The sequence below is a fragment of the Tyto alba genome, unplaced genomic scaffold (genome assembly GCF_018691265.1).
Source record: "Tyto alba isolate M040663 unplaced genomic scaffold, T.alba_DEE_v4.0 Super-Scaffold_22, whole genome shotgun sequence".
NCBI classification, from domain to species: domain Eukaryota; kingdom Metazoa; phylum Chordata; class Aves; order Strigiformes; family Tytonidae; genus Tyto; species Tyto alba.
The window spans coordinates 11,035,600-11,056,500 of NW_024881296.1; the positions used below are offsets into that span (position 1 = coordinate 11,035,600).

The window sequence follows — 20,901 nt, forward strand, 5'->3', positions numbered from 1 at the left end:
TCACAAAGTCATTTGGATTTTTTTTGTAGTAAACTGATGTAAGGTTTGTCCAATATATCTGATTTAAATTGGGATTTTATTTGTATTTAATCAGTTCAAATTCAAACAGTTAATTAGCTTTCCCATCCTTAAACTTTGGTAATGCTTATCCATCCATATTACATGTTCTTTTTTTGCCACTCCACTAAGCTATCCTTTTGTTCTCTAAATGACCTCATAAGTCTCAATTCTGTTGAAGAATCTAACAGAAGTCAGCTTTTGTGAGGTATCAGTTTTCCTGTCTACGGAACCTTCTTTGATTCTTATCTCTGTGAGATGAATCTGTGTGGCAGCGAGCTTCTTTATTTTACACCTGATATAATCCTCATGCTATTAGATACTCTCAGCAAACAGAGGCAAGCTTATTGAAGTGTGCAGCCTCAATTTTCATCTTAAAACAAACCAGAAGCTGGCATAGGTTGATAGTGTTGGATAGAGAACAGAATTTTAGCCAACTATGCTAATTTCATGAGAAAGGCATTGTACCTGTACATAACTTCAGAAGTGCTTTTCTTCCAATGCATATGCAAAGGCAATGCTAGCCAAAAGGACTCACTATGATTTAGATACTTATGTGGCTTTAAGGTCTCAAGCAACTAGGCGTTTTTTTTGCTCTCCTGAATCATAAGGATGGTTTATGGTCTTACACTGCTTTAAAACCTTCAAGTAGCTTATTCATTTACTACACCCCCAAATGTACCAGTGCCACCTAACTGAACATAAATTTGCTTTTTGAAATTATAGCTTAATGATTAGTTTAAGGAATCCTAGCTAAATTAAAAATGTGGTGATTACACTTCACAAATAGATTCTTTTATAAATCAAGAAAAGTTCTAATTATGCTTAATCAGGAGGATCCTACAATGACTTTGAATCATATAGGCTTAGGATGTTTTGTATGTGCTGGGAAGGTACCTGGATGAATTTGACTGTGATCATATACACACACAAGAATGCTAGGAAATTTGTAAAATCAAGAACTGAAAAACTACAAAGTTGTGGCCACCTGTCCAAATTTAAGTGGGCTACCCCAGCTGCATACTTTCTATATGGGTTTTACATTATCTCAGTTATTCAGATACTCCTGTCAAAAAACAGAGAAGCTGTGACTGGTGTAAGTTATGTGGCAAGAACCTCTCATTAGCACAGTCAGAATTTTTCTTGACTCAGAAACACAAACATTGAAGACCACATCCAATTTTTTTTCTGGAGTTTCTTCCACAGAATCCCATTTCTGAGAACTTTCTTAACAGATTGAAAATAACTTTTTATAATTAATTGAAAACTATTTACAGAGCAAAGTGCTGTGTAAAATGAAAGGGAACAAGCCATTGGCATGCACTGAATTTTTCCCATCACTTCTTGAGAATGAACACCAGTCTTAATTTTGATTTACTATGGATTTAATTTGCTCAGAACTCCTGATGGGAGAAATTGGCTGTGTAATATGCAAATATTGCCTAGTTACTTTAATAAATTTCTAAAACACTAATAACCCTTACTCTAATCAGTCTAAACAATTCAGGCACTATTTTATTATGCTTTATTACACTGGATGGTGTTGATTTCCAGATAGCAAACAGTATCTTCAAGAATGTCAGTGATCTCCAATAGTTTCTTTCACACAGGGAAATTAGTTCCCAGCCCTCTACTCCTGTTACTGTGAGGCGTGATATCAGTGCCACTCCACAGCACAAGAGCAGTTCTTCAAACCTACATAAGGTAAGTATCATGGTTTCATGGATTTGATAGCATTCAAAACAGATTTGGTTGTAAAATCCTGTAGCTTACTAAAATCCCTCCATAAAGCCATGCACAAAACTAAATATCAAGAATTACAGAGAAATGAACTTTGTTCACCTAAGCTGAATGAGGTGGAGAACTAAGAATGCATTCTGTCAGGCAGCTGGCCCTGTGATACGTGGAATAGCTGACTATCAAAGAGTTTGTCAGATGCTTATCACTAGCAATTCTGACTTTCAAATGAAGGGTATAGAAGAACTCAAAGGGGAAGGGAAAATAGACAACTCATGAAATGCCTGAATAAAAGTGGAACCACATCTACATTGCAGCTACACTTGCTTGGATGCATTTTTTTAAATGACAGTGTGATAATTTTTTTTAATTTACCATCAAGATGCCAGTGTCTCAATCTGTGTATTTTTGCTAAGGATAGCATTATGATTTTTGTGACACTTTTTGTCCTCTTATGCCAGAAGAAAATATCTGCAAAGCAACAAATACCAAGTAGGCAAAAAGAGGAAAATCTTTCTACATCTCAGATTCTTGACAGTATGTTGTTTCAGCAGAGCACGGCACTTTCATAGTTTTCCAAGTAGACACAGTTCTAATGTCATCCACAAACTAAAGTGTACAGTATCTTGTGCCATGTAGTCATTAGAATAACAAAATGGACAGTCATTTGCAGCTTTTAAAAAGATCCCCAAAACACATCAAGCCTTACAGATCAATAGGTAGGATCAGTTTGAAGTGGCATGTCCTCTTCTAAGATACCTCAAACACTCATGGCTGTGTAGTTTTTCCTGCCTTATTTGACTTGGAAATTTTTGAGGCCAGTACACTGATTGCTGTCAGACTTGGGGATCCTCAGAAGCCTATATAGTAAGGCACAAATGAAGGACTGTGACAATTCTCATACTGAAGATGCAGATATGAGTAAATGTTATTGTTATTTATGCACTTTGTTCATAATTGCTCAAGACAGCAACGAGACTATATGCATGTTCTGAGTTAAACTTTCTAAGAGATCTAGGTTACATTCACATGACTGTAAGTGACTGACTTTGCTTGTCCTAAGAAATTAATGCCATTCAGCCAAATTTATCTTTAGCATGCTCCTAAATTCCAATTAATTTCATTTGTGATTTGTTCATCTGTGATTTTGATTCTCTACAGATGAAATGCTTTTTGTTTTCACTCAGTGCTGTTCCAGATTCAATGGAAATTGGGGGAATATTTGAACCCTTCAATGAAAAAAAAATAAAGTTCTTAAAATATTTTCAACTAGAGAACTGTTCTGTAGTTACACCCAAGTTCAATTTTCTAATTCTGTTACATTTTATTCCTTGCTTTTAGGAAAATGTAAGAAATGATGAAATTATGGTTCAAATAGCAACAGGTATGGAAAGATGGTTTTCATTCTCTTTGGTTTTGATCCATGAGTTCTGCCCAGATTACCATAAAAACTGAGTTTTTCAGTTTGTCTGGCAAACTGTGTTTAGAATAATTGGGATACCACTGATATGTGGATGACACACCTCAACATCTTCTGCTCCCTCCTGATTTGCAGTTACTTCCCAAAACCCATGCCAGGATGCAGGATGTGCAAGTGCTTAATTGTTGTTTTTTCTAAACAGACATGATGCTGAAAACCTTGCAAAATTTGATAGTGTCAACTATACACACTTCTCTTCCACATAAATATTTGACCAATTATTGAAATGATATAGCAAGAGCCAACTTGAGTCAAGCATGAATGAATGGCGTCACAGACAAAATCTTCAAAAGCAGATGAAAGCATAGAAGAAAAAATCTTCCCTGTAGTATATATCCTTAAAACAACAGAAATGAGAGCCAAGTCCTCAAGAGTTAAAGCTGTGCAAATGGAGTCAGTGAATTTGCAAGAAGCAATTCTTCTGGATTCTTCTGAATCCTTTAGACATCCTGTGATAGAAAGCAGACTTTCCCAATAACAAAAAAATTGATCATCTGAAATGTGGATTTAACCTGAATTTATTTTGCAAAGAAAACATGCCCTGAAACCAGAATATCCCTAAGCCTTGTAGCTGCTCAATGAAATACAGTCATGTTAGGTCCTGTGTCCGCTGCATGTCTTTTTCACTGAGGGCCTTCATGGGACCCTCCAGCATCTCCAGCTCTGGGAATTCACAGCAGGAACTCAAAAAGGTTCTCTGTGACCACCACTTTGCACTTAGCAAAAGTTTTGAACTGGAGAAGTAAGTATAGAAATCTGTGATTCTGGAATTGTTAAGTGTCATTTAGTTATTAAACTTCACTTCATTGCTGATTTTATAGAAGTCTCTAGAAGCCCCATGCAGCAGCTGCAGAACTGCCTCTCAGCTGTCCTGATGACCACTGTCTTGCACTCCTCCCCCACTCTCACTGGTGCTTGCAGTTCCTGTAAAATCTGTTGCTGTGCTCTAAGTAAGGTTCCCCCGCATCATGGAGCAATAGTTCTGGCTAGTTTAGATAAGTTCGTGAAGGTAGTTCCAATTTCTTTTCAGTTGTCTTTTATCCATAATTGTAATGTATTCCGAGTAACATCATCTTGATGATGGCGTTTATTTTCAAATTTACTTTTTCTTCTAGTGTTACATAATTTCTGTGCATTCAAAAGCAGTACTAAAAATTGTTGAGAAAATGTATGCTCATTTGTGTTCCAAAGCAGAAGTCACAACTAGGTATAGGAATATCCAGTACTTGCAGAAGAATGTAGAGGTATCCGAAGCTGTAGCAGGACATTCACCAGTACTGGCTTCTGCTCATGAAAATGGCTGTATCTGCATATGGAGTATTCAGGTAACTATCTGACTGTCTTCAGGATGAGACTGGACCATTGAGAAGAAAATTCTACTAATCTTTGGAAACATGCTTTTTAACTAGCAAGTGCAGCAGCAGATAGTTTATTTCAATTTTTTGGTCAATACTTTCTGCCACAGCCACAAATTAGTTCTGCTTTAGTAACTGTAGCAGGGACTATTGGCAAGTGGAAAATGAAGAAACATAATTTGAAATAATTATAACAAAAACTGGCTTGTAAAGTTATGTGAAAGTCTACAAGTTGATTCTGCACCCACAGTATTTACCTTCCAAGAAAGGATGATAAGGCAAGGCAGAGTGTCCTACTCTCAGAAGAGGAAAAATACGTCTGGAACATTGCACAAGCCAGCCAGCACTAGTAGGGTTACAAATCAGGAGATAATAGTATCCTAACACATAATGTCTACAGCTATAATCAGCTTCTAAAGGCAGTCATGCAAGAGAGCGCCAATGGCTTAGTTGTCATATCACCTCAGATCTATAAGACTCTATTCCAGAAAACATATTACTCTAAACAAGAGATACAAAGCAAATACAGCAAGAGGGGGTAGTACTGTAATATAATTTGGTAACATGTAAGCCATGTAAGGCTTAAACAGGAATCCCAGCAAAGGCAAGTCATAGGGAGAATTTTTCAGAAAGATGGTGAAATAGCTTTTCATATGATTTATGCAAAAATAGAATACGATGGTAAATGTCCCCAAATACAGTAGGCTGTGGGCTTTGTTGGGTTGTGTTGTCTTCACAGTTGATATATTAGCGTGCTTAGATTCCTGTAGGAATCTCCAAGTTCAGATGAAGGTGATGTCATCACAGCCATGATTGTCATCATTACATGGAATCTCCTTATCAGCAAGACAATCTCCCTCACCTCTTTCCAAACCGGAAGAGGCAATAAGGGAGAAAGTCTACTGGTGCTTACTTGGAAAATATAACAAGTTGGTGAAGGGGGCATCATGGGCTCATTTGCAGCAAGAAATGACATTTCAGTAGCAAATGAGATGCATACTGATGATATTCCACAGCAAATGAGAGGTAAGAGGTGAAGTAGGAGTACGTACAGTCAGACTGAATTGCCTGAAAAGTGGAATAGCTTATTCTTTTGATGTAGAAGAGACAGCAATCCAGCAGAATACACCCCAGATATCTCGGTCATTCAGTAGATTAGGAAACTACCTTTTTAGCAGCTTTCTGAATAGATATGAGCTGAGTAATGCTGAATAGATCAAATCAGTGGTACTCAACTTCTGATGCATTGATTTTTTTTATTATAAAGACAAATATGTGCTTATTTATTTATTTATTTATTTATTTATTTATTTATTTATTTATTTTAGGGAACTTTAATGAAAGAACTTTTGCCATTTTCAAAATATCCTTCAGTTCCTCTGACAGCACTATGTACAGATACCTCCACTAAAATGCTTTTGGCAGGCAGTAAGGGTGAGTAAACGTGTTAGTCATGCTGCTCAGGACAGTCTGTAGGACCACAAAATATCCTGCTGTAAATATGCCGGAAATGTGGAAATGAAGGTCCAAATGCTGCCAGACTTTCTCCATCAAAGCTATAATTAAATAATAAAAAAGTATTTACTAATATGAAAGGATGGTAGATTAAAGCTTAGTGTTAATAGCATTATCAGTAGAATTGTTTTCATAAAAGACATTACAATTTTCTTCATTCACAAGCCCTGCATATGCTTTCCATCTAAACTATTGTATTAATACCAAGGTCAAAGATGACTGCTAAGAACAAGCAAAAATTTCATACCCGTGGTAATGAAACTAAATAAAAAACTGCAGCTGTGGCTATACTAAGAGCCATGATTTGGACACTGATATGGAGTGCACAGTAATGACTTCAGCAGTGTGCTGCTATATAAGGAAAGAAAGCACTTGTGGTCTGTTCTAGCAGCTCATTGTTAAACTTTTAATTTCACACCAAATCTGGCTTTCATTTGGCAGAAAGTCCAAGAGTTTATCTGCTGTCTGATTCTCCTCCAAGCCTTTAGAATCACCCTGGCAATCTTCCTCTTCTGCATCTGTCATATGTGATTTTTGTCCTTTAATGTGTCACTTTTCTTCTAAAATACCTATTAGAACTGTTTTGTGCCAGCTTCCTGCTCTTACGCTGTCAGAGGTTGGATGGAGCAAGTTTGGGTTTTCTCCGTTTGTTTCAGAACTGAGCAATAGCTTGACATTGGTGCTGAAAATGAAGTTTCCACTCCCCATTGATTCAAATCAGTAAATGAGTTCAGCAAGGCAGCACGCACTGAACATAATTGTAATTAGTTGTGGAAAAGTATCCACCCTATTACCTGTTCATCTGATACTCTCCCTTTGTTCTTTTGTGTTTGTGCCACTGTATATTTGCTTTTCATGCTTTCCACACCCTTCTCTCCTATCTGCAGTGCTGCTACCAATTTCTTGTTCCCATTACAGTTTTTTCCTTGTTAGGAAAAGGTCAACTTCTCTGTTAGCCTTTTTGCTTGCATGCGAATGTACAGTCCTAGAAATCAGATGTGACCAGTATGAAAGTTGGAATCGCACAGAAGATTCCTCTGTCTAGTAGTAGAAATGAGAGATAAGAGGCAACTTCATCAGGAAAGAAGGAACCTAGGCTGGAAACTGAGCACTTGTGGGTCATAAGGAAAATGGTTCTTTGATTCTAGCTTCATGTGAGTGCAGTAAAAGGTTATAAAACGTTAAGCTTTCATTATGTATGTAATTAATCAAACTGTCCATTTTACCAGGACTGAAAAACAGTTTAATCCGCAGGAAGCTCTCATACCTAGTTTGTCAGTAGATAATTGTCTTGACAAGATGACTCATTTTTTACTCATCATTTAAAGAAAAAACTTTACATTCTTTCCATTTGAAACCTATCCAGTTAATGACACATGTTCACAAAGAGTATATATATTTCTTTGCATATTAATGTATACTCCATTATTTTCTGCTCTGTGGTTGACAATGAGATAGTCACATTCATCTTAAAATAACTTTCACTGACCTGTAATCTCTGCTTCATTCTGCCCAGTGTTTACCGAGAGCATATGGCAGCAAAGAGTGAATGTGTAGCACTAATGAAATTTATTGATGTTTTGCTTTTTCCTTTCCTAAACAGGGGGACATATTATGCGCTGGAGCATTGCCTTATTCTTAGAAGATCCACAAAATAGTAAAAATGTAAGGAAAAATCTGACAGATTTCCTTAACTTGAGCAGTATACCAAGATAAGACAAAAAGAAAAATGGATTCAGAGCTCTACAGGGACTAAAAATATTTCCTGCACATAAAGGTCATGTCTTTTGCTTGAGATAATAATTTGATGCTGTGAAAAACAAGAAAAACACAAGTAAAATGCTGTTAGCATTATTCCACTGTGTTGGAAGAGGCTATGTTAAGAAAGAATTTATCCATGTCCCCTGAGTGGTGTTTCTACCATATGCCCTTCGCAAGCTATTTCATGGAGGGATTACTTTTTCACTTCTTTTAATTTAGAGAAAGCCATGCTGATAAATCCACTAAACTAGCAACCATGGTGGCATACAGAACTGCCTGAAATGTGGTTATGTTGATTTTTCCCTCAGCAAATAAAGGAGGAGCTTTGCTGGAGAGCACACTCTACTGAAGTGGTTGACTTATTTCATGAAGAGGAGAAAAATGTGGTAGTGACGGCATCTATTGATGGTTCAGTCAGGTACAAAAATGACTAATACTGCTCACTGCTCTGGCAAATCAGTTGAACTGTCTCCAGAGTTGTTCTTCTTGCTGGACTTGTATATAGGCTCGATAAAGTACTTAAATACAACATTGGGTGAATTTTCTGTTCGCATCTGAAAGAACTAATTTTTTAATGTAACGCTTCCAGTTTTTTCAGGAAGTTAGACTTTTTGCAGACTGTCATTTTCTTTCAGCAAGATGACCTTGAATGCATAGGTAACAGCTCCATCCTTTTAGAAATTGCTTCCTGTTCTAATTCTATTTTAGCTTTCAATACTTGTTAAATTGACATGGGTCCTAAGCATTGCATCTAACCAATGCTTGTGCAATGAAACCATTGCTGTCTAAAAATGCTTTATAGACAACTGTAATTCCTTCTTGGCTCACAAGTACATTTGAAGGGGTTTCTTTTGTTTTTTGGAAGAGAATGAGCAAATTCAGTGTAGATCCTGCTCTGGTGGCAGCACCTTACTGTAGGAGCAATTCAGGATATTGGTGCCTTTAGTCCTCAGTTTTGTAATTATAAAGATGAACTGTTTGTTTGTTTTCTGATTTTTACAACATCTTTCTGTGATTTTTTTATACTTATTTGCATTATAAACAGTGAACTTTGATCTCATTGATTTTTTTTTGTTTCGTATGACTAGCATACTGAACTCTAGAACAGTGCCGCAGAACTTGATAATGTAGACAGCTATATTCTCACTTTTGTTCCACTTCTGAAAGTATCTGTTTTTCTTTGCCACTGCTTCTACTATGTCTGTAGGCTCTGGCATGCCACGAATGGACACTATCTTGGTTACTTCGGACAACTCAGGAAGTTTGAATTATCAGACACCAGTCGGTTGATTTTGCCTTGGGATATTGATACCTTTCCTATTATAATCAAAGAGGAAAGCAAGCATACGGAAAATAAGAAGTTTGAATACCCTCTCATGCTGGACAGGGACAAGTAAGATCTCATATATTTACATACATGTATGATTGAGGGAACAGTTCTGAAAATATACTTAAAAAGCACCTTTCACATGAAGGTCAGAAAAAATATTATTTTTCTAAATAACTTGTAGGAAACACTCATTTTTAAAAATGTTTTTACACAGCATGGATAGATCTCTTAATTGTTATGACTAGGTGACAGTCAGGATTAGGTGATGTTCAGGATTTGAATTCAGTAATAGTGATGACTAGATAATTGTCCCAGATTTTAGCCTAATTAGAGTCTGTACATAATGTACACTGTTCAGCTTAGCAGCCTGTTTCCTTTCCAGTACCACAAGTCTTACGTACTCCTGGGATCCCAAAAAATATATTGAAAAAGCTTAATGTGAATAGTTTCAACCCAAACCCAAATCCTTCTGTAAGAATAAACCAAATTTAATATTTCAGTTTAAAAAATGATCTTAAATTTGCTGGGATGTTATTTATACATTTACATACCTCTGATCACAACGTTCTGACGCTGGCATAAATGTTGTGTGTTGAATAGTAGCGTTGGACCTCTCTCCTAGGCAGAGTTCTCAAGGGATGTGAGTTAGTTACAAGCCAAGCCAGAGAGCCTTGGCCCCCTAGCTTAGGTCATATTTCTAGTCCTGGAGCTCTCTGGTTCATTAATTAGTGTATTGACAAAATGAACATAAATACTGAAGCAGGAATCTTCAGAGGCAGCATGCACAGTGCCTTTAGTAACAAAGCAGTCCAAATCTGGGAAGATTACTTCAGGGCTTAAAAAGTCATGCATGCTTTAGTGGTAAGATTTTATATATCATATGCATTGTTAGGCTGCCTTTTAACCAAAGCACTTTGGGACAATGGGAAATCTATAAGGTGCTTTACTGTTCCCCCACTGGCATCCTGCTAATACTTGTTATTCCACAGAGTTCTCATTAATCTGAGTAGTCTCACTGAAGTCAGAACAGTAACTCATCAATATAGAGGAGTACTTGGCTGTGTTTGAAGGACTAACCCCTATAGTCCTTTTGAATAGTCACAGCTAGTTTGAAACCTCTGGAATCAAAGATGCTATAATTATGCCAGATAACCTTAAAGAAACTTTCCATAAATGACATGCCTGTGTCAAACTGTGACTACTTTTTGAGGACTCTTCAAATATTTTGGTAAAGGAGAATGTCTATCATACATTCAATACACATAATTAGACTGGAAGCAAATGAGAAGCCTGCTTAACTGTGCAGAGAACTGAATAAAAAAGATGGCCACGTGCTGCGCTGTAGAAAGTTTCCACCTTATTGTTCTATATACTCTCTGTGCTGTCACATCAAGAGTAACTTGATTTCTCTGGAATAGTTGTACCAAATAGTGCAGTGGATAGCTAGCTGTCATCCAAAAGGCTGTGTTACTTATGGGTGCTCACAGGATACAGAAGCTTCTCTTGGGTCAAGCCAGTTATCTTCGTGATGCTACTACAATTTGCTTATTGGATAGTTGTCATGTAAGTCACTAAGACAATATTTTAGAATTTCAATCAATAAATCAAGTTATAAATGCTATTAACAGATATTCCCCAAAGGTGCATATACCTGAGAAGATACCAGCTCAGCTGTATAGCATAGGTGCTTACAGTTTAAACAAGTGGCTCAGCTGATCTATTGAAAAATGTCAGCAGGTAGATAGACCCATATAGAAGAATAGTCTCAGCTTCTCTCTGTAGTTTATAATTCCTTAGCTTGTGTGGTCTGACTTAATTTTTCTGATTATAAATGAAACTGTGTTCATCTACACTAACAGACACTGTAGATCATTTCTTCTTGTGATTGACTTTGGAAACCAGATATATAAGCAGAGGAAACCATTTTTGACATGAAAGTGGCTTACTTACGGGAATTGTAGTCAAAACTGACAGAAATGCTGAAAAGCCATTATCAGACAGCAAGTTAGCACCCAGCTGTGGTAACTGGTGTTTTTTATATTAATATTTCCAGCCTTCTAAAGATGACAAGCCAGTATCTGGATTGACAAAGTGTTAGCGAAGCACTTCATGACACCTACAAAGGTCCTAATATATATTATATTTTAAAGATATATGGAATAATTTTTACTTCAAAATAATTTTATTTTGAAGCCAGATAAGAATGTTGCATTCAAAATTGTCATTTTGATAGGCACATCAGATTTTTTTGGGTCTTCTGTGTACAGGTGGAAGTCACTGACAAGATCACCTTCAGTTTTAAAAAATCCTAAACATGTGGACGTAATTCAGGACCTGAAGTTTTTCAAAGCTCTGGTTTCTCCAAAGGTAGCTGATGTATATGACAAATCTGTTTCTGTTCTGTGCAACATACAGAAAATGCAATTGTATTTCTCATTTAGCAATTAGCCATAAATAACCCTACATATTATTCTAATTCAATAGACAAGCTAAAACTAAAATGCATAAACAGAAGGATTGAAGAAACCTCTCTGGTTTTCATTCTCATTGTATCACACTTCCAAATTTCAATTCAGAAGCTAGCACACACTGATTCACTTGTTTGGTTGAACAGCATTGAAAAAAACCCTACATTTTTCACATGCTCCAACAGAAATCCTAAATATCTTAAGTTTACTCGAAGGAAGTGTGAAAATACTAGAACAACAGTGAATCTCTGGTTATACACAATAGTTCTTTCAGAGTTCCCATTAAATCAGAAACCAGGAGAGTTTAGGGTTAGTTTAGATATCATTATGAATACTTTTTCAACTCTTAATTGAATAATGGTGGAGGTCCTCCATCTTTACCTGGCTTAGCCCTTAAAAGTCATGGGAACAGACAAAACTCTTGCAGTTGTAGTAGAAAAGGAAAAAGATATTATTAACACCTTTCTGACCATTCTTCCCTAAAGGTTAGTGGTCAACAGCTACTGTCTCAACATCCTTTCCTAAAATTTGTGGTACTGTGTGCCTCCTATGTACCACAGCCTGATATCCTAATGCAGCCAGCTACGGTCCAAACAATAGTCGGTAAAAGACATTACTCCATGTGACCAGCTACTATTCTCTGTGTAGCCTGGGCGAAAGGATGACAAGTTGAGTGGAACACACCTCTCCACTGTTTATTGCCTTGTCTTGCCGGCCAGTTCTTCCTTTCTCACTTGTCCTTCCTGACTGGGACACCAAGGATACAAGATCAGCTCTCGCCTCATCAGGGTGCTTGACTATTTGAAGCTAGTGGACTACTTGCTGCTAAGCAAAGGTAGTCAAGAATGCAGTTTTGAGGCATTCCATCATTCCACCCCGAGGCAGCAACAAGTTGGTGAGCTCCCCTAAGTCACAGTTATACCATTCATGGGTGCTGCAGAGTCTCCAGAGCAGCCTGTGTTTAAATTGCAGGGGAACTGATGTAGCTGCTTTTGTGCCATAGGAGCATGCACTACAAAGTAATGGCAGTTGATGGCTGGTCCCCTGCTGTTCAACAGCTGTAGATACAGCACTGAAATAAGAGAGAACAGTGTTAGAGAAAAGTATGTTGATGCTAGGTATAGAACATGACATTTACTGTAGCAAAGACAGGGATTGAGTATATTGTGGGACAAGTCAGTAGAGGTGGGCTTTGCTTTTGGTTTTACCTAGTCATTTGAAAAGAGGACTCACTGTAGGTCTCAGCAGAAGATACTTCATGCATGTTAGCAATGGAATCCACTTCTGACGGAGCTTTTGATGAGAAAAAGGGGTTTTTTTTCTTATCACCTGCCTTAGAGTAGAACAATCCAATGGACTTCAGTTTTCAATTCAGACCAGAGCTGTGCTGTTCAGTGCCTGTGCAAATACCTAGAATATATGATTAGCGCACTGTAATTTAGTTGTCCTGTCTTTCTGAATTGGGTAATGCCTAGTAATTAATGCACAGCAGTAATGCTGAGAATTGACAGACAGACACTGGAAGAGATTCCTTTAGGAAAGTTTTACATTGTTGAAGTTCTGGTATCTCTTAAACTGTTACTACTGTAACACACTCAGTAATGTATTAGTATGACCAAAAACAAAAAAGTCGTGCATCTCTGTATAATGTACCATTTCAAATTAAACTCATGTTTTCAAATTTAATGGAAACAAGAGTTCTTCACAGTATTTCAAGCTGCAGTTGCATTTTTTGGTTTTGGGGTTTTTTGGTTTGTTTTTTTTTTTTTTTTTTCCCTTTTGGAGAAACATAAATTGGCTTCCTAGGGCAAGATCACAGCTATATCATGTAAAGACAGTTTCAATTCCTGCCCTGTCCGTGAATACCTAGGTAAGTCATATGAGTTTGGATGAACTGTCAAGGTACCTGAGGTAGTTTCACAAATTTGAAGCTTTCAACAGTTAACAGCAGAAATGTGCTGTTCATCTGCATCTTTCCCAAGTGGCTATGAAGTGACTGTGATTTACAAAGCCCAACAGAAGGATAGCCAGACTGACAGCGCTGGGATGAAGCTATTGTCTGAGAGGGAGTTCTTACTCCACCACCCCTTGAGTAGACTTCCACTGTCCTCTGATAGAATGCATCCACCAAACCTGACAAGTACCCTAAAAATGATTCCTTTATTTAGCTTATCCAAGGTGTTAATAGGTGAGAAGACTAAGTAAGTGTTTAAAACTAGCTTTAACTTAGGTAATAAAAAGCATTTTGCTGTTAACCATCTTGATTTTGTGTTCTTTGGGAAGCTAGAAATTTGCTGGTTATACATTTTCTATAGCAAACGAACAACCCCTTCCCAATTTAAAAAAAAGGTCAAGGCAGCCGTTATATGGTACAAAGAAAACCTGTACATAAACCATAATCTCTCCACATAGGAATGGTACACATTTCTTCAGAGAACATGAGTGTTACCATGCAATTCAATAGCAGAAGTAATGTCTTCATTACCATTTGTCTTCAGCTGATAATGCACTGACTTTGGCTTCCCTTGGTCAGATCCACAGACAACCTTTGGAATATTATGAGTCTGGAAGCAGAAAGCATGGTGCAGTATTTGGGCGTCTTCCTATATATGAGGTAAGCATGAGAGTTTTCTACCTTTTGCAGTGGAATTCATACAGCGGAAGCCATTAGCACCAGTAAATTATTACAGTCACATATTCTGACCTTCTGTTGTTAACTGTCTGCTTTTTAATTTAATTTTCTGATGTGGTTTGCATTACTACCTACCAAACTCCATTCTCCATTTGATGGAAGCTTGGGAAGCCAGTTGAAGAGACCATGATGCAAAGTGAGTATTACAGACATTTACTTCTCCTGTTCAACCTCCTGTCATTAATTTTTTGCTCAGACTTGACTCCTTTAGCCAGCCCAAAAACTATTGATTCTTGTCTGCACAAAGCTTTGGCTATTGTAAGTTAATACTGTTCTATGGATAATATTGATTTGATTTATTGCAAACTGTCTAGCAAGGCTTCCTAGGTTGTTCATTCTATGGAGAACGACCAGAATGTCCACAGCTTTGTCTATCCCACCTATCATAGGATGGAAAGGATCACCCCTAGCAGAGGTGCTGATCTGTTTCTATAGAGGATACCTAAAGAACTAGCTTGGATGAGACACCTAACATCTAGATGGCCATTTAGGTGGGATGAATAGGATACTCTGCATTCAAATTTATATGACTTAATGCTTGTGCATGCAGCATTATAGAATATCTCAGAAAACAGAAAACTCAGGAGCACAATGCTCAAATAGTTGACACATATGCTATTCTTCTCACCATTAATGTGCCTTGGAAACCTATGTTTTGTTTTCTTCCAGAAGAAAATAAAATACAGTGTGTCTTGTGCCTTGGCAAGTTAGGAGCAACTACACTGAAGCCAATGGCACTGCAATGGATTTACAATAAAATGAGATCAGACTTTCTGTGAGCTACATGTACAACAAATAATTTTTGTCTATGCTGTTACAAAATGCTATCCAAGTGGTCTGTTCACCCGAATATATTAACCAGTTTCTGAAATTTTGCAACTTGTTTTTTAAAGATCTTCAGAGGAAGAAAGCTGAGATGTCTAATCCCACTGGATGGACAATGAAGACAGGTTTCCGTGGAGAACAGGGTCAAGGCAAATAAACACAGCATCTATCTTCAGAAAAGTAGATTAGCAGTTTCCTTATTTAAATTTTTTCCTTTGTTCTTTTTTTTTTATTATATTTAAATCCATTTCATTATTAAGTAGAATATATAGAAAACAAATCTTTACTTCGGTTCCAGTCCTTCAGTCAGAGAAAAAATTCTAATAAATACAGTGTATGATTATAACAACAGAAAAGCCCATCTCACTCCACTTTTTGATGGATGACAAGGAAAAGCGCCTTACTGTGATTAACTGCTTAAAGATTAAGAGCCATAAATCTGCAAAAATTCTTCTTTTGCTAGCTGTACAGACTCCTCTGAGGAACAAGAAATGTTATTCCAGAAGTACTGCTCTAACCTTCCTATCACGTTTCAGGAGCTTTGGTGTCCTTGGGTAGGCAAAGAGTTGATGGGATATTCCATAGGTAGCACACACATGCCACAGTATCCTAGTCAAATGTCTTATTCCTGAAGCATTTAGATTTCCTTGTTAATTATGTGGAGATAAGACAAAAGGAAGATTGAGAACTAGGTTCAAATAATGAAAAACAGCCCCATTTAAAGGTACCTGGATTTAGGTCACAGCATCATAGAACATCCCATCTTTCACTCTGCACTATTTTTCAGCTGAGCTAATTTTATATTAATTAAATATAATTACAGAAATAGAAAAAGAAAAAAAATAAGCAAAGCTCCTTGCAATTGTTTTGTTAATGCTATGTGGACAAGTCTTCAGAATTATCATTCTAATACCTTTCAGTGCCAATATTTGTTTGTTCAGAAGATGCCTCGACCAGAATTATTAACAGAATGAAATGGGCATATTACCCCAAAAATTAATTTTCAGCAGCTCAGATTCCTTCATGTTTATGCTGCTTTGTTTTAGAAAGGTACTAACATGTCATGGTAGGGAAGTTTTTAGATAAGATTTTTTTTTTTAATTAAACTTTCTGATCAATTTACTGCTTCTCAGTTCAGGTTTATGGGAAAAATCCTGATCCCTTGTTGCACCAACTAAAATCTTAGCTATGCAGATTTAAAACAGTAAAAAACACTATAGGTCAACTCAAGTGACCCCAATTATTTTAACCATTTTTGTTATATAGTATAAACCAAGCCTAGGGCATGGTAGATGTGTTTAAAGGAAGGTAAATGTATGATTCAGGGTGTAATGAAGGTGAAAGTACAATAGCATTTTATCATTATTGTGATTCAATATGGACTCTTTACGCTGAACTGTTGTAAACAAGACCAAAATTTGTAAAAGTTACTCAGCATATTTTAGGGTGATCAGAAATCATACTCCTTTTCAGCAGTTGCCAGTGGCTGTTTACTTAAGGAGAGGCCAGTAACAATGTTGTTCTGGTGGATTTTGCGTTAATTGAAAGTCTTAAACCATTACCTTCTGGGATGTGCTAAAACCTACTTAATGTCTTCCCCGTTTTTATGATTGGACCCTGAACTCTTAATCTAGAACTGAACCTTTGGATAGCACTGGAAGAGCACTGGCAAATGTTGGAAACTGATCTCCTCACCAATGTTTAAGAAACCAATGCATAGGTTTGTCCCTTCTTTCGTGGCACAGTAATGTCAGAAAGCTTTGCTCTTCTTCTGCTTTATTCTCTATTTTCATCTAAATAGGAAATCCAAATCTTTAACTAGCACAGGTAATAGTAGTATCATACTGAACAGCATCTTTCATCCTGTGCTGCATGGTGAGCTGCCCTTCTGCTCAGGAAAGCACATGGTGAAAGGGAAAGGGATCTTGGGTTTATGTAAAAATCATTCCTGTTGAAATCAGTGGATAGCCCATTCAACATCTACGAATTCTTTACGGCCCTGAGACAAAGATCTTAACCAGGATCAGTGTAGGATGTATTATGTAAAAGAAAACACTCCTGCCTGAAATCTCAGATTAAACATCTGCTCCCTTAGAGAAGATGCTACATGAACTTCAATAAACAGGAATGCATAAAAGTGGTTTTACACTCTGACAGAAAAATGTATGAATTTTAGTGCCAAAAGAGATCGGCTGTATCATGCAGTCTAACCTCCCAGGTGGCAGAAGTCATGAATATCTTCTGTGGCCAAATGCCTGTTTGTGTCACTGTTTTGGTTTCCAGTTGAACAGACCACCCTAGGGTTCTTAATGTACATTTGATGCCAGTTATTCTCCATGACAAAACCACAGCTTTCTTCTCTGCTCCAAATTTGGCCCATTTGGACTTTTGTATATTGGATATTATGCTGCCTTTTTTATGACAGATTAAATTTCTTCATCCATCAAAAGTCCTTTCCAGAGATTATCCTTCTTAATCAGAGAAGTCAGTGTCTGCTCTCCATGACCCAGATAACTTGTCTGAGCTGAGAGTAAGGAGCAGGCCAGGCATTTTAACGGAGGAGCAGCTCACAGCACCTTCAGGAGCCTGCTCAGGTCTGGAAGCAGTGTTACACCAGCATGGCACTCTGTCTGAAGTAACAAGCCCTGTCAGCTTCAGTAGGTTCTGCACAGGTCTGGTTCCAGTATCCCTGCAGATGCTCCCAAGGGCCTCTGGTTCTGTTCGCTCAAAAAGCCCCCATGAAACAGAAACTCCATGGAGTGCGATACAGAGAAATTACACCTCATGCTCTGTGAGCTGTTTTGAAGGCAGAAGCAAAACACAAAAGGTGTTCTCCTTTACCCAGGTTCTATCAGCCTTTCAATTACTCTTGGTAGCAAAGTTAATTGTAATTTGAGCTCTGTGGGTCTCTCACTACATGGCAGCTTTCTATAACCTTTTTATCTCTTTCCACTGCTGTGTCTGCCTCAGAACTTCATTTTATACCTACAATCTTATAAACATCAGATACATAACAAAGAGATACTGTGCCCTGCTGTTTCTTCCTCTTAGTTCCTTGCTTATGCTTTTGAAGAGCATGTTTATCCTCTAAGCAAGAAGAGTGCATGCTGAGCTCATATTCAATTAATTATCTGTCATGATTCCTTGAATCCTTCCTGACATTTCAGCATTCCAGGACAGTGTCGCGACATGACACAGGTCACAGAATACATAGTCTATCATCCTTTGTCTGGATAGAAGTACAAATCCTTGCCAAGTGTGTCACCTTAGTGAGTATTTATGATAATGCATGTAACTAGTGCCATTATTACCTACTATTTTGGGAAAAAAATAGCAGGTTTTTTATATTACTAGCAATGAGCAGTGTTTGATCTGTTGGCCTTCTTGGAAAGACTGTCCTCTGATGAGCTGAATATACAATGATTTGCAATGATTTACATGTCTTCAACTTGTTATAGGGCTATGATGGATTTTGGGGGTAATACTGCTTTTTTTTTTTTTAGCAAAATACCTTGTGGGAGTATATTTAAAAATATTATGATCAACTGTACTGAGTCTGGCTGGGATGAACCTAGTTTTCTTCACAGCAGCCTATATGGTGCTGAGTTCTGGATTTGTGACCAAACCAGTGTTGATGACACCGCAGTGTTTTGGTTATTGCTGAGCAATGCCAGCACAACATCAGGGTGTTTTCCTCTGACCCCCAGCGAGCAGCCTGGGGGTGCACAAGAAGCTGGCAGGGGACACTGCTGGGACAGCTGACCTGAACTGACCAGAGATATTCTGTACCACATAATGTCCCGCTCTGCAATAAGAGTTCATGGAATGGAGGGGGAAAACAAGATGTTCACAGTTATGGTGTTCATCTTCCCAAGTAACCATTATGCATGCTGAGGCCCTGCTTCCCAGGAAGTGGCTAAACATCTGCCTGCTGATGGGAAGGAGTGGATGAATTCCTTATTTTGCTTTGCTTGCACATGCAGTTTTGCTTCACCTATTAAACTGTCTTTATCTCGACCTATGAGTTTTCTCACTTTTGCTTTTCCAAATCTCTCCCCCATACCACTGGGAGAAATAAGCAAGCAACTGGGCGGGCGCTCAGTGTCTGCCAGGGTCAAACCACCACATTAACTAACCTGGTGATTAAAACTAAAATCAAGCTTTTCTGGCAAACCAAGTAGCACCAGATAAAGTGTAATCTGCCATTTACTATTTGTGTTCCCTTCATCTCTCCCATGATTTAGCAGTTAGCATATGAAATGTAACACCCCTGCAGTCCCCTGAGTCCTATTTGCCTTTGAAAGACAGACACATCAGCTCTCTTCCAGTTACCTGAAAATTGCCTAGTCTTCAAAGATTATTAAAAATGAAGAGTTCAGGTTCAGAGAGCACTGTATTTTTGTTGCTCTTATGTGTTATGTTTTATAATTGTGAAAGATTTTCTCTTTGGTGTTGTCCCTATTTCTAGTTAGAACTAACGTATTTTACTGTGGTTGCAAGATGCAGATATCCCAGTTCTCTTCGGTTTATTAACTGACTATTTACTTCCTCAGAACTGACTATTTACTCATTCTTTTCTTTTTACCAAACCTTTAGTACTGTTGGGATTTCATAGGTTCTTAATTTTTGACTTTTACTCTTTTCAGTCTTTCTGCCCACTCCCTTTGGTTTTCCATATTAATTGATAGTGTTTTCCAAAGGCTGATTTGTACTCATGTCTATTCATGCCACTATATTCTCCAGGGTGCAGAAGAGCCCATCCATAACGTAATACTATTCCCAGTAACAATCAAGTGTTTAATCCTATGCTGAATTAAATCAAAGGACCAGCTCTCAGGAGGGAACCATACTGTAAGGAAAACTGTTAAAAATGCATGATATGTATATGTTATCTTTAGCAGCCTTCCATCCAGTTACTACCTTACTGTTGTACTATTTAAACTGTGACAAAATTATAGTGCTATAATGCTCTCAGACTTTTTTTTCATAATTAAATTAACAAAACCTGAAGTAGTTCAGACCGTGTGCCATTCCTCAGCATTAATGTTTACTTGAAGAGTTCCAGCTCCTGGGGCTGTATAAACACCAAATGGAAACTGGTCCCGGCATCAAACATTTTACACAGTTATATTATCCAATTGTCCTTCTTAAGTGTCACAAGAAAAGCAGAGACACTTCATTTCTTTGAACAGACAATCTTCTAAGTCACTGCACTGCATGGAATTCATTAGAAGAAAAGTTGTTTATTGTGTGCTAGTAAACAGAGGATGCTACTGGAAAGAAACTAAGCACAGAAAAGCATAGCAGGCAAGTAATACTTCCAAATATACCCACTCATCTTCAAGCAGTGTTTTCAATGCTGGATCTAGTACAAAGCTGGGTGTTAATGGACTTGTTGGTATCAGCTGTGGATTCTCTCTATGTTGACATCTCTGTATTCCTTTGCAGGTTAGTTCATTTCCACCAGCATCCACAATTATATTGCAGGCTTAAATGTTCCAGGTGTATCAGTTGTTCTGTTGTTTCAGATCGTTACTGTATTATGGAAAAGTAACATAACGAGTTAGCCTCTTTCAGCATGGCAGAAATTCATGGTTGTACTGGCTGCAGTAGCTAGTTTGCCAGAATTTCATTACAGCCCTTGCTAGTGCTTTACAAAATCTCTGACGTTCTTCAGCTGC

General features: G+C 37.6%; 1 protein-coding gene across 1 annotated transcript in view; it reads left to right on the forward strand.

Moving 5' to 3' along the window:
- WDR64 (WD repeat domain 64) overlaps window positions 1-15,526 on the forward strand; it is a 74,820-nt gene extending 59,294 nt beyond the window's left edge. Inside the window, exons 20-30 of the mRNA XM_042796183.1 lie at window positions 1,668-1,761; window positions 3,136-3,178; window positions 4,466-4,599; window positions 5,958-6,063; window positions 7,748-7,809; window positions 8,214-8,323; window positions 9,113-9,298; window positions 11,503-11,602; window positions 14,237-14,317; window positions 14,498-14,531; window positions 15,289-15,526. Of these exons, the coding sequence (XP_042652117.1) occupies window positions 1,668-1,761; window positions 3,136-3,178; window positions 4,466-4,599; window positions 5,958-6,063; window positions 7,748-7,809; window positions 8,214-8,323; window positions 9,113-9,298; window positions 11,503-11,602; window positions 14,237-14,317; window positions 14,498-14,531; window positions 15,289-15,377 (1,039 nt within the window). The 3' untranslated portion in view covers window positions 15,378-15,526. The remainder of the gene's footprint in view (window positions 1-1,667; window positions 1,762-3,135; window positions 3,179-4,465; window positions 4,600-5,957; window positions 6,064-7,747; window positions 7,810-8,213; window positions 8,324-9,112; window positions 9,299-11,502; window positions 11,603-14,236; window positions 14,318-14,497; window positions 14,532-15,288) is intronic.
- The last annotated feature ends 5,375 nt before the right edge of the window (window positions 15,527-20,901 follow it).